Genomic DNA, 14,953 nt, shown 5'->3' on the forward strand with positions numbered 1-14,953 from the left:
GCGGCATGGCTTTCTTTTGTGCGCACTATTGCCGCTTACAATTAAAAAAGAAAGAGAGGGGAATCGTCCCATTAGCGAAACAATGGCAAGAGACTGCTATTTGTTGTTACTTACACTGCTGCTTTCTTTGATAATGATCAACAACAACCACATAATAGACTGCGTATGATAGAACATGTTCTGAACGAGAGTTAGGCAAAAATTTTTATCCGTTTGAAAATCTTTGTGGCCGCTTCTTTAGTACATCAAGTTCTGCACAGAAATTAGAGTCAGATTTAAAAGTCAAGTCAGTTGCCGTGCTTCATTTCTGACTGTATCATTATTAGGCACATGAATAATACAAATATAAACATAACATGATATGTATATTCTTCCGTGTTTGCTGTTGTCTCACTCTAGTTTCGTAGTTTATTAGGCAGACAGGATTTAAATGAGATAGCAGCAAACACGAAAGAATACATGGCAAAATGTTTATATTTGTATTATTCTTATGGCGAAGAGAATACTGCATGTGATCCAAATTTCATCAGGTTCCTATTAGCAACCATCTCTTCTCACAGGTAGGAAAAAATTCGGAACGTAGAGTAGACCATATTGACAAACATCCCGAACAGTCTTGCCAGTCGGATTTTCGTAGTACATTGAAATTCTGCTACATTCAAAGATGAACAATACGGAACTTAAATTTACTTCATTGGATCATGTATGAAAATGCAGTCGTCTAAACTCGGTGTGGAGAAAAAAAGCTCGTCTTCCACCTTTTTTAAAAAAAAAATTTATTTACTGACGCAGAGGTTTTGGCGTCAGTATTTATCATTGTGCCTACAAAGCATGCCTGTGTAGCGCTACATATATTCGAGGGCAGAAGTTAGTTTTTCAGAACTTTCGCTTGCGTTGCACTCGATTCTAAGCCGCAGGGGGTTTTTTGGATTACAAAAACCGGAAAAAAAGTGCGGCTTAGATTCGAGTAAATACGGTAGACGGCTGCTGGCCGGGGCCTGTACAAATGGTCCTCACTAGTGTAGTGATCTCGCCAAAAATTTTCTGTCAAAATTTCATTTTCTTGGATACGCCGAGAAGATAATACGTGATCTTTCTCACCTGTTACTCCTGTTAGTCGTTTATTTTCATTCTGGTAGTCTGATTCTATGGATTTCGCTAGTAATTATAACAACGCTGATCATTCGCAAACCCAATCAACCACATAATCAGACAACGATTGGCATTCATCCGTTCAGCTTTACTCCGCACAGCTCGTATAGCCCCGTCTCCTTTTGTCTGCGGAAAGTTGATTTCTAGTTGCAACGAGGATTCTCCTGACAGAGACACCACGTACACTATGTATACATTCAAAAGTCAACTTATGATTCATTCAGAAATCAACTTAAAATGTGTTCAAAAATGTTCAACATGGATGCGTTTCAAAATCATATGAATAATCGATAGACCAACGTGCGCTGGATGCTAAGCGCTTTGTGAATCAAGCTTTTTTTTTCTTCAAGAATATGAATTTGGCGCCCCCTTTTCCCGGTAGCATCTAGCTGCTTGCACAGCCAACAACTACATTCCTGTAGCTAGAAGTGGGAGAATCTACTGCTCAAACACGACTCAACTGCGCATGTGCAACAGTCCTCTCGTAACTGCTAAAACGAATCTAACGTAAACAGTTGTGACTTCACGCTCATCGGAGGTAATTTGTTGTTATGAAGCATTGCATAGTCTTCCTAAAGCCTTTGACAGATTTTGCTGTTGGCAGACGCTTGCATGAGCACTGTGTGTCGTCGTTGTATATGGTGCATTTCCTTTGCAATTTAAGTAATTTTCGTTTTTTTCTCTCTCTTATATTTTATTGTTGAAGTGTTATTCTGCAGTAGCGGGATACAGTAATATCCACTGTTAAAGTATCGGTTTTTACCAGTCAAAATTACAAAAATTTAATAGAAAACTAAAACAATGAAGAATTCCCGGAATTCTAAAAAATGCCCGGGTTTTTCCCAGTTTTCTTTCGGATTAAAAAATTCACGGGTTTTTCCTGGGTCTCCCGGTTGTCCTGGGTCGTATACACCCTGGGTCTGGGATCATTACCAGATAAGATTAACAGAGAACATCAAGAAAGATCAAAGAAGAGCAGCATGTTTTGTATGATCGCAAAATAGGGGGGGGGAGGGGGGGGAGGGGGGGGGGAGTGTGTCACGGACATGATATAGTATTTCGGATGCACAGCATTAAGGCAAAGTCATTTTTCGCTGCAGCACAATATTCTCACAAAATTTCAATCAACAACTTTCGCCTCTGGATGCAAAAATATTTTGTTGATTCTGACCTTCATCGGGAGATAAGATAATCATAATAAAACAAAGGAAATCAAAGCTCACAGGGAAAGACATAGGTGTTTGCTTTTTCCGCATGCTGTTGGAGTGTGGAATAATAGAAAATTATTGTGAAAGTGGTTTTATGAACCTTCTGCCAGGCACTAAGAGTGATTTGCAGAGTACCCATGTACATGAGAAAGGATCCATTTACATACACGAGTGCTAAAAGGAATCTGTTAAATTTTGGTTACATGATTAATCAGTTTAATCCAAAGACCACAAATTCAACTAAATACCTGGGAATTACAATTACGAACAATTTAAATTGGAAAGAACACAGAGAAAATGTTGTGGGGAAGGCAAACCAAAGACCTGTGCGTAGGTTAGATGTGCCCCAATATGAAAACGTCTAGAGGGGTAGTAAAAGGAGGCACTTCACTCCGAGACATCAAACTGTCCACATCACCCGAATGCCAGCGTCACGTATTGTGCCTCGGATGACATCAGAGCTGGACAGACTTTAATGTGTTTTTGGTAAACGTACGGAGTGAACTCTTGAGGACTGTGCAGTTCGTGTAACACTTAGGGGAAACTGTTTGTGCACCACCCATACTGCTGACCAACTCGTATGGCAAGTGGGGAGATTATTTTCCACTTTTAAGGCAAGAAATTAACTTTTGGTGATTACAGGGGTGATGGGCCATTTTACTTGGAACTTCTCGTAGAGGTCACCTCTGAACTGTTAATGGTGCTGTCACTGATAGGGATATTAGTTACAATACTAATACTTACATTTGGTGCATATGACCTTTCACTGAGTATATGAATTGGTTAAAACTCAAAACTTTTATGTACAGTAGTCATCATTGCTGATCCCGCTGAGTAAATAGTGAAGACGAACATCTTTTTGGAGCGAGCACAAAGAGTATTGTAGACTTGCTGACTGGGAATTACGGTCGGTATGTCCTCCATAGTTCTCTGGCTAACCACAAAAACAGTTTCCGTGCTCTTGTAGATGACGGAGGTAGGTGGAAAGCACACACAGACAATTTAAGAGTCTTTTCGTAATGACATAACTAACTAATGATCATTTGATTATTCCTTACTGCCCCACAAGTGCCATATACCTCTATTTCATGAAACACTGACAGGTTTCGAATTTAACCCTAGATGTTGGTGCAAGGACTGGTGATCAGGAACTTTATTCCACCATCTCTTCTTCCCTTGCCAGCCAAAGACTGGCAGTGAAAATGATCCACCACTACCACAATTCGAACCAGCTCATCTCTGATGTGAGTGACACTGCACGAGCGTGCAGTAGTGACCACGGTTATGGGGTGGGTAAACTCTGTACGTCAAAACATAAAATTTCATACAAACATCAAGAAAAAGATTGTTTGGCATTTGTCGAAGTCTTAGTCCGACGTAAGAGTGACGGTACACTTGGGAATCTGGTATTTCGAAAGCCCACTCCCTCAGACATTCCTTTACAGGTAAATAGTTGTCACCACCTGGCTGAAACAGTGGGTCTCTTGACGACTGAGTCACCGAGCCTGTACCGTCTCAGATGTCGACAACCTGGAATCTTCAAACTGTTTTCCTGCAAAATTGTAAAATGGATATTTGTCAGACCAGATACAAAGAGCGCTACAGACATATAAATAGCAGAACGAGGAAGAGGCCTTCGAGATGACACACACTGTAAATGTTTATGCACAAACAGGCAGCGCACTTTGAAAACTTGAGGTTACAGTGATCTTTCATCCTCCATCAAAAATCTTGGCACTTCTGCAATCAGTAAAAGATGACTTAAGAGTTGCGTCAGGCAAGCATTTATAAAATTCTGTGCGTGTATGGTAAATCTTATATAGGTCTAACAATATGCACTGTTGAGGAGGGCACCTTTGAACACCAGCGCCAAACTGGCCTCCTCCGAGACAGCAAATCTGCTATCCCAGGCCACTAGTTTTGCTGGTCATTCGATGAATGGGGGTTTGTAGTCAAGACAGACTTGAAGGCCACACCCATCACAGTAGTAAAAGTTTATACAAAAACTAGCTCTACAGATGATGAAGAGATTGAAGAAACGTACGATGAGATAAAAGAAATTATTCAACAGCAGGAAAAGGAAGAGAAAGAAAAAATACGTAAACATGGACTCGGGGAAAGGAATGAAAGAGAAAGCCACCGGGTAGAATTTTACACAGAGCATAATTTAATCGTAGCCAACACTTTGTTTAAGAATGGTGAAAGACAGTTGTATATGTGGAAGAAACCTCTGGAGGTTCCGAAAGGTTTCAGAGTGATTATATAATGGTAGGACAGATATTTAGGAACCAGGTTTTAAATCGTGAAACATTTCCAGGGGCAGATGCGAACAATGTCCACAGTTTATTGGTTACGAACTGTAGGTTAAAACTGAAGAAATTACAAAAAGATATATAATTAAGGAGATGGGACCTAAATAAACTGAAAGAACGAGAGGTTGTTGAGAGTTTCAGAGGAGAAGTATTTGTCAACACTTGACTAGAACAGCAGAAAGGAATACAGTAGAAGATGAATGGGCAGTTTTAAGAGATGAAATAGTGAAAGCAACAGAGGATCAAATAGGTAAAAATACAAGAGGTAGTAGATATTCTTGCATACCACAGAAGATGTCAAATTTAATTGATTAAAGGAGAACATGTAAAACTGGAGCAAATGAAGCAGGCAAAAGGGAACACAAACATCTAACAAATGAGACTGGTAGGAAGTACAAAATCGCCAAGCAGGAATGGCTAGAGGACAAATGTAAGGATCTAGAAGCACATTTTACTAGCAGAAAAATGCATACTGCCTACAGGAAAATTAAAGAGATTTTTGTAGAAAAGAGGAGCTATATGAGTATCACGAGCTCAGACAAAAAACCAGTACTACACAAAGAAGGGAACGTTGTAAAGTGGAAGGAATATATAAAGGGTCTATGCAAGGGAGATGAACTTGAAGGCAATTTTGTAGCAAGGGAAGATGATGTAGATGAAGTGGGAAATGATATACTGCGAAAAGAATTTGACAGAACACTGAAAGACTCGAGTTGAAACAAGGCCTCGGGAACAGACTACGTTCCGTCAGACCTACTGACAGCCTTGGGAGAGAGAGCCACGATGAAGCTGATCCATCTGGTGTGCAAGATAGACGTGAAAAGCAAAATATCATCAGAATTCAAGAAGAATGTGATAATTCCAGTTCCAAAGAAAGCAGGTGCTCGCAGATGTGAATATTACCAAACTGTCAGTTTAACAAGTTGTGGTTGCAAAGTACAAACATGAATTCTCCACAGAAAAATGGAAAAAATTAGTAGAATCCAATCTCAGGGAAGATCAGTTTAGATTCCAGAGAAAAACTGGTGCACATGAGGCCATACTGGCCCTATGACTTATCTTAGACGACAGGTTATGGGAAGCAAACCAATGTTTATAGCATTTGTATACTTACAGTTGGTGTGTAGAATATATGAGTCTGGCGATATACCATCTGACTTTCGGAAAAGCATCATCCACACAATTCCGAAGACGGCAAGAGCTGACAAGTGCGAGAATTATCGCACAATCAGCTTAACAGCTCATGCATCGAAGCTGCTTACAAGAATAATATACAGAAGAATGGAAAAGAAAATTGAGAATGCGCTAGGTGACGATCAGTTTGGCTTTAGGAAAAGTAAAGGGGCGAGAGAGGCAATTCTGATGTGACGGCTAATAATGGAAGCAAGGCTAAAGAAAAATCAGGGCACTTTCATAGGATTTGTCGACCTGGAAAAAGCGTTCGACAATATAAAATGGTGCAAGCTGTTCGAGATTCTGAAAAAAGTGGGGGTAAGCTATAGGGAGAGACGGGTCATATACAATATGTACAACAACCAAGAGGGAATAATAAGAGTGGACGATCAAGGACGAAGTGCTCGTATTAAGAATGGTGTAAGACAAGGCTGTAGCCTTTCGCCCCTACTCTAATCTGTACATCGAGGAAGCAATGATGGAAATAAAAGAAAGGTTCAGGAGTGGAATTAAAATACCAGATGAAAGGATATAAATGATACGATTCGCTGATGCCATTGCTATCCTGAGTGAAAGTGAAGAAGAATTAAATGATCTGCTGAATGGAATGAACAGTCTAATGAGTACACAGTATGGTTTGAGAGTAAATCGGAGAAAGACAAAGGTAATGGGAAGTAGTAGAAATGAGAACAGCGAGAAACTTAACATCAGGATTGATGGTCACGAAGTCAATGAAGTTAAGGAATTCTGCTACCTAGGCAGTAAAATAACCAATGACGGACGGAGCAAGGAGGACATCAAAAGCAGACTCGCTATGGCAAAAAAGACATTTCTGGCCAAGAGAAGTCTACTAATATCAAATACCGGCCTTAATTTGAGGAAGAAATTTCTGAGGATGTACATTTGGAGTACAGCATTGTATGGTAGTGAAACATGGACTGTGGGAAAACCGGAACAGAAGAAAATCGAAGCATTTGAGATGTGGTGCTATAGACGAATGTTGAAAATTAGGTGGACTGATAAGGTAAGGAATGAGGAGGTTCTACGCAGAATCGGGGAGGAAAGGAATATGTGGAAAACACTGATAAGGAGAAGGGACAGGATGATAGGACATCTGCTAAGACAGGAGGGAATGACTTCCATGGTACTAGAGGGAGCTGTAGAGGGCAAAAACTGTAGAGGAAGACAGAGATTGGAATACGTGAAGCAAATAATTGAGGACGTAGGTTGCAAGTGCTACTCTGAGATGAAGAGGTTAGCACAGGAAAGGAATTCGTGGCGGGCCGCATCAAACCAGTCAGTAGACTGATTGGGGGAAAAAAAAAAAAAAAAAAAAAAAAAAAAAAAAAAAAACTTACAGAAAGCTTTCTGACAATGATGACTAGAATACTCTCATTGAAATTGTCAAGGTGGCAGGGGTAAAACACAGGGAGCAAAAGGCTGTTTACAGCATGTACAGAAATCAGACGACAGTTATAAGAGTCGAGGGCATGAAAGAGAAGCAGTGATTGAGGAGGGAGTGAGGCAGAGTTGCTGCCTAACCCCAATGTTATTCAAGCAATGTTGAGCAAGCAATAACAGAACCAAAGAAGAATTTGAAGTACAAATTAAAGTTCACAGAGAAGAAACAAAAGCTTTGAGGTTCGCAGGGACAGCAAAGTACTTGGAAGAGCAGTTGAGCAGAATGCACAGTGTCTTGAAAGGTGGATATAAAATGAACATAAAAAAGCAAAACAAGGATAATTAAATGTAGCCTAATTAAATCAGGTGACACTGAGGCAGTTAGACTGGAAACAAAACATTTACATTAGTAGATGAGTTTTGCAATTTGAGTAGTAAAATAACTGATGCTGGCCGAAGTAGAGAGAAATGTAGACTGACAATGGGAACCGAAGTGTTAGAAGAAGATGAAATTTTTAACATCAAATATAGACTTAAGTGTTGGCAAGTGTTTTTTGAAAGTATTTGTCTTGAGTGTAGCCATGTACGGAAGTGAAACATGGAGAGTAAACAGTTTAGACAAGAAGAGATTAGAAGCTTTTGAAATGTGGTGCTACAGAATAATGCTGAAGATTAAATGGGTGGATCATGTAACTAATGAAGAGGTACTGAACAGAATTAGGGAGAACAGAAACTTGTGGCACTACCTAACTAGAAGACAGGCTCAGTTGATGAGAGACAGTCTGGCACATCAAGGGATCACCAATTTAGTGATGAAGGGGACTGTCAAGGGTAAAAATCATACAAGGACACCAAGAGATGAACACAGTACACACATTCAGAAGGATGTGGACTGCAATAGTTATTCAGAGATGAGGAGGCTTGCACAGGATAGGGTAGCATGAAGAGTTGCATCAATCTAGTCTTCTGGGTGAAGACAACAACAACGATTAAATATAATGCGACAAAAACTGGCCTCTATATCGACCTTCTGAAACTCCATTATCGATGAGTCAGTGGTAATATTATTGTCTGAGGCTTTGTCACTTACTAGTTACTATAGCTATTTCCAGTTGTATACTGCATGAAGATGATCAGTCGGACATCATTCGGGTGAGCTTTCAATACGGAGAATGCTGACAGCAGCACACAGACTTGTAGCAGTAGCGCACATGCTCAAGCAATGCACATGCAGGAACGACTGGGCACACCATGCATGCGCTATCAGAGTTAAATAGGAAAGCTCAGTGCACTGTCACCAGTATACACCTAAGAATGGCCAGAAGACTCTGTACCAAAATACAGTGGCAGCAAATTTGCTCAAAATTTTTTATACGGCTCAGTGGATCAAACAGAATTCAGTGTCCCTCATAGGCTGCTGGTTTATACTATAACGGCTGAATCAGGTTGACAAGGGGATAGAACAGCTTTAGCACCTTAACGACTTTTTCTTTTTTTTCCAAATTATGCTAAAAAAATAACTCTTTTATCCAAGCTAAACATCCTGTAATGAGTGATATTACATACAGACACAAGGACGGATTTTAAACCTGAAAATAATTAATTACAAAATTTTGAAAACCACCAATAATAAAATCCCAAATACACTCGTGAATTGTACTTTGAGTGAAATATACTGAAACTTGAATTCATTTTTTAGTTTCTGTGTAGCTATGAAGTCTAGCCATGTATTTCACAATGGATTCCTGGGAACATAAATCCTGGAGGAGCTAGCTGGAGCCTAGTCAATGTATTTCTCTCTTACCACTGGTGAGCACTTGTTGCTCAACTAACAAATTGTCATCACGTCTCTAATGAAGTAACATATCATCATCATCATCTTTACTTTCTAAGCTGCTAAATTCAATGTCAAACTCAGGATCACTACAGTAATCCTTTTCTGAAAGCATTGCCTAAACAACACTATAGGACAGGGTCTGAACGCACACATTTTGTCTAATATTCAAAGCTGCACACAGTAAAGATAATATCAAGTTGCAACCATTTCAACCAAAAATGTCAGTCGAGCTACAAATTTAGTACCACATGCTCTATAATGGCCAAACACTTAAATATCTGTGCTGAATTGGATGTAAGTGGAGTTATATTTTTTTGAAGGTCTCTTCTTAAGTTGCACAAGATTACTCGGGATGTTCAGTTTCTATCAAAATAATAAAAATATAAAAAATCAAAAATTACTTACAAGATGTCAAAAATCAAAACTAAACAGAGTATGATTTTTACAGATTGAAAATCTGAACTTGGACTTTTCCCAGGCAAAGTCTATCAAAAGTACAAGGTTTTAATTAATATTAATTAAAACACGTTTTGGAGGAAACAAATTACTGTATTGATGTAATTCTACATTTTACATTAATGCTTTTCAAGAAAATGTTCTCGTATCAGGCTTAAGCAAGATTAGTTCATAGAACCCCCAAGCAGCTATACAAAGCCTATTACGTCACTAGGAAAAGAGCTGGTTCTGACTTCCAATAGACAAGGAGTGAGAAAAAAGTAATGGGAATTTTTTAATTTTGTGGGTTTTATACATCTGGTCTTCAATTTTTTTACCTTGGTACACATGTTCCTGATGTGCGTGTGCATTGTCAGCTGTTTTGAATATTTAGTTTATTGTTGACAGTTGAAGAGGTTACTTGTGTTTCGGAGTGGTTTGCGAATTTTTACTATAAAAAAAAAAAAAAGAGGTAAATCCACTACAATTAATATAAGAATTTACAAGTAGTATAAACATTTCACAGAGGGTTGAGAAGACATTGACCACCATCAACACCCTTGAACATCAACTACAGATGACAGTGCGGAAGAAATAAAGAAAGCTGTTCTTGAAAATCACCAAGCCACCATCACGGAAGTTGCTCAAGACATTGGCGTACCCTTCAGATCATGCCAAGCAATTTTGTTGGATGTTTTGGGCACAAAAAGTGTAGCAGCAAAGTTTTTACCAAAACTGCGCAATATCAAACAAAAATGACATCTTGCAGACTTGACTCAAGAATTGCTGAATGAAGTTGGCAACACTCCAGACTTCTAAAGAAGGTCATAACAGGTGACGAACATAGATATATGGGTAGGAAGTCGTAACTGAGGCACAACTGGCCCAATGAAAAGTACTCGAAGAGCCAAACCGAAACAAAAATTTGAAAAGTTTCATCACATGTCAAGGTTCTTCTCACTGTTTTCTTCAATGACAATGGGATAATGCATTACGAGTTCCTGCCTTATGGCCATACAGTCAGTAAGGAATACTAATTTGAAGTTGTGTGTCATTTGCATGAAGCAATCCGAAGAAATGACCAGAATTGTGATAAATCCGCTCATGGAAATTGCATCACAATAATTCTCCCATTCATATCTCTATGCTCGTTCACGAGTTTTTGGCACAAAAATAAAAGTGTTACATTGCCTCAGCCATCATATTTTCCGGGCATGGCCCCCTGCGACTTCTTTCTATTTTTGAGGCTGAAAAGTTCTGTGAGAGGAGATCATTTTGACATCATTGACGAGATAAAAAACAGAAGTGCTTCCAAAACAGGAAAAAGCACTGGCACAAGTGTATTATATCTTAGGCGGATTACTTTCAAGGGGGACAAAGTTGATGTTGATAAATAAATGAAGGTGCTTTATAAAAACAAAATTCCCTTTACTTTTATATCACACCTCGTATGTTAGTAATGCTGGAATAATTTCTAAAAGACATACCATGTATGAAAAACTGAATCACATGAAGAAAGCTAATACAGGAAACACAAATAATACATTCAATAAGGGAGGAGACAGGTTATTTCTATGAGTTTTATCTATTACCTGAAAGTGTTTGTTGTGTTACAACAGGATCAACTTTTACTGCACAAAAATTTAGATTAAGACGAACGAAGGGCCTAGCTCCAGAAGCAATTGACTAGGAATAGACTGAGCGGTTGCAGTTGATCCTCGGTTTACAAAAAGGACCAGATAATTCATTATACCGTAAATGTCCCCCTCCCCCCGCCCCACTGTTCTTTGGGGCACTACTTCACTTCCACTGTACAAACACACACAGATGTCGGGGAAACCGAATGCCGAAGGCAGGCCCAGCTTACCGCTGCCATCGGAGCCGTCCTGCGGCAGCAGGTCGAACTGGTGGCGGGCGGCCGGGGGCGGCGGTCCCTGCGCTCCCGCCTCTGCCAAGAACTGCAGCTCCTGTGCCGACAGCCGCTCCCCCAGCTGCCGCAGTGCCGACAGGATCTCGCGCTGCAACAACGCCGAACGTGCGAGATATAATGACACTAATATATTCCCTATAAAACTTTGTATACGAGAAACAAAGTTATGATATACAGCACTTAATGTGATATTCCGTATTAAGTTTTTCTCTGATATTCTTTTCATCACCCACACTCTAAAATTGTTAATGAAATACCTAATGCGTGGATTTTCGTGATTAGCAACCTAAAGCAATGACGAGGATGTGCTCACTTATAAAATCAAATTGCTGTTGCCAAACTAAGCTTGAAGCAGCAAGCATTATGCTTCTACAATCTAACAGTTGTAAGCTTCTAACAAAGTAAAGTGCAGCCTTGCTGATTCAAAAAGAAACTTATTCTTCTTTTTGCAACAGGCACAAATAACTACTTAAAGAACTGTCCGCAGCATTCATAAGTTATCTGAACTCCGTAATGTATGAAATGACTTAGAGCAGGGCCAGTCATGCTGCGCCAAACTTCAAACGTGCAGTATGTGTGTGCCGCACGCGTGCAGAGGCCCAGCCTGTCGCTCTACTTTGCTCGGTCCTCCTCAGAAGATCTGAAACAGTGCCACATTTAATTTACTACTGCAGTGCGGCATTTTTTGTTTGGCACAATTCTCCGAGTTCGGCAGAATCGTGGTGTCATCACTGTTTATCTTTCACTACTTGTTAGTAGCATAAAGACGTTCGCAGGTCCAGTGGCTGTTTGGACAAAAAGAGGCAGTCTAGCGATCTATTGTCACAATCCTTTAAAACTGATGGGAATGGTGGAAGAGAGGGATGAGAACTCTCAATTCCCATAAGCATCGGGTACTGCTTATTTGCTGTGTAATGACATTACAGTATCATGCAGAAGAAATTTAGATGACGATGAAACAGGTAAAAATTATAATGATCAACAGATGGGATTCATTGTTCTTTGTGCTAAATCTGCAACATTGGAACACAAGAAAAAATTGGAGGTGTGAATAGTAAAATTTCTGAAGTTGCACCCATTATTCCACTTTCAGTTGCAGCTGTTCTCAGTGGAAATAAACAAAGAGCAAGGAGGCTTCATATGTTACTACAAAGTACATCGGTTAAATCGAGCAGCATACTTGAAGTGATTTTTTGATTTAAAATTTCCTCTTGTTGAATTTGAATATCCAGAACGGATTGGAGATTTCACATTTTAAGCGGACTTGACTGTACACTGCCCACAGTGAGACACTGCAAGGTAACTTCTTTCCAATTTGATGGGGCTGTATTAAAAAAGAAAACTGCATTGTAGAAGGGCCACATTCTGACAAAGACAGTCCAGTTTTTGAAGCTCACTGGCATGAAAGAAACTGCGTGGTTTAGGGAATTCATTGCGACTTCGCAAGAACTACAAGGATAGTTTTACAAAGGTTCTGAAGGACACTGTCAATCTTACATCTGTTTTTGAGACCATTTGTCGTTTCAGTTGAAAGTGCCCCTGTGCATGTGCAGACGTAACTGATTAACCTGCAAGGTAATTCCACCATGCGTAACTTGTGCCAGCAACTTCTGTTAATCAGTACAATGAAAAACCAGTGCAAGTTGCAAATATTTTATTTTTCATACGACGACCAGTTTCTGGCCGAGACCCATTTTTTGAAATCTTCAGTAATGCCATTTTCGACTTTGTTATGTCGATTTGAAAATGGGTCTCGGTCCAACTTGGACTGGTTTTTTGTTCTATTGAATTCGAGTTTTAATGACAAATACAGTTTTCATTATTTCAATAATCAAAGGGCCTTGGTGTAAAATGATAGATATGACGACCTCTATATAAGAGTTTGGTACTTTTTTCAAGAAAATACGAAGGTTGGAACTTTAACAGTGGCAACTGTATATTTACAGCTCGTACAAAATAGATATGTGTTTCAAAGTTTTACTGACCTTCAAAGTAGTCACCAACATTGTGTATAACATGTTGCCAGCTATGTGGAAGTCGTAGGATACTCAGCTTGACAGTTCGAGCGACGCAGTCTGTTGCCCCACGAATTTGTAGCAGTTCTGAAGCGAATGCCGTGAAGTGTTTCCTTCAGTTTATAAATGGAGTTGAACTCAAGAGGACTTAAGTTAGTGGAGTGCGGTAGGTGGTATAGCACTTAGCAGCACCATCAGTCAAACAAATCAGTAACAGCTTGCACTGTACGTGCTTGAGCATTGTCCTGCAAAGTGATGGTAAGGTCCTGCAGAAAGTGTCATCACTTCTTTCTCTATGCTGTTCATCCTGCAGAAAACGTCTATACTTCTGTCTCTAAGCGGGTCGTAGGTTTTGTTCCAAAAATGAACAGCAGAGAGACAGAAGTGAAGACACTTTCCGCAGGAGCTGACCATCATTTTGCAGGACAGTGCTCAAACACGTACTGTGCAAGCTGTTACTGATCTGTTTGACTGATGGGGCTGCAAAGTTCTATACGACCTGCTGCACTCCCCTGACTCAAGCCCTCATGAGTTCAACTCTATTTCTAAACGGAAGGAAACACTTCACAGCATTCGCTTCAGAACTGCTACAAATTCATTACGCAATAGGCGGTGCCACTCAATTTGTCAACACAACTGGCAGTGCTAAGAGTATCCTACGGCTTCCGTAGCGCTGGCAACAGGTTATACACAAAGCTGGTGACTACTTTGAAGGTCAGTAAAGCTTTGAAACACGTACTTATTTTGTATGAGCTGTAAATAAATAGTTGCCACTGTTAAAGTTCCAACCCTCGTAGAGCAGATTGCTGAACCTGCATATTTATGAGAAAAATACTTCAAACCTGCTTACAAAAGAATAGTTCCAGATGCTGATAAATGCTGAAAAAGTTAATTTCAAGAGAAGTAGAGCAAGAAACTAAAAAGGGAGAGCCACAAAACAGTCACACACCAGAGAATCTGACATCTGTAGAGTCCAGTACACCCTCCCCACTCACCTTCTCACCGGTGGCCTCAGGCACACGCGACTCAATCTCTCGGAGTCGCTGCCGCAGCTGTGCGGGCTCGCGCCGTGCGAACATCCGGATTACCTCGGGGGTGCGGAAAGCCGAGCTGATGGCCGCCTGGGTCGCCTGCGGCAAAAGTTCTGAAAATTAGTGCTGCTATGGCACTTCAGTCAAATAGAAACATGTGAACATCAGCTATAAATAATAAACAAAATAAAATAAAAAATAAACAAAATAAAATAAAAAATAAACATAAAATAAAAAATAAACATAAAATAAAAAATAAAATTAAATTAAAATAAATAAATAAAAAGGTAAAATATGTTAACATTCCAGAAATGCCTGTCACCCAGCCTCGTACTGAGGAAAGTAACCTGCAACGGATGGAGAAAAGAGAGACTACAGTTGAAAGTCCTGTCAATAGTGAGCAGAATAAGCTCGGACACAGGAAGGATGGGGAAAGAAATTTGCCACGTCCTGTAGAAG

The 14,953-nt window shown here is 39.8% G+C and overlaps 1 protein-coding gene across 2 annotated transcripts in view; it reads right to left on the reverse strand.

Annotated features, from left to right (window-relative positions):
* The window catches only part of LOC126213420 (protein LZIC-like), an 80,855-nt gene that overhangs the window by 23,179 nt on the left and 42,723 nt on the right, over nt 1-14,953 (reverse strand). For both annotated transcript variants that reach the window (XM_049941160.1, XM_049941161.1), the window contains exons 4-5: nt 14,459-14,593; nt 11,386-11,536 (exon numbers count right to left, since the gene is read on the reverse strand). In XM_049941160.1, coding sequence (XP_049797117.1) covers nt 11,386-11,536; nt 14,459-14,593 — 286 coding nt within the window. The remainder of the gene's footprint in view (nt 1-11,385; nt 11,537-14,458; nt 14,594-14,953) is intronic.

Source organism: Schistocerca nitens, chromosome 11, assembly GCF_023898315.1.
Source record: "Schistocerca nitens isolate TAMUIC-IGC-003100 chromosome 11, iqSchNite1.1, whole genome shotgun sequence".
NCBI lineage: Eukaryota > Metazoa > Arthropoda > Insecta > Orthoptera > Acrididae > Schistocerca > Schistocerca nitens.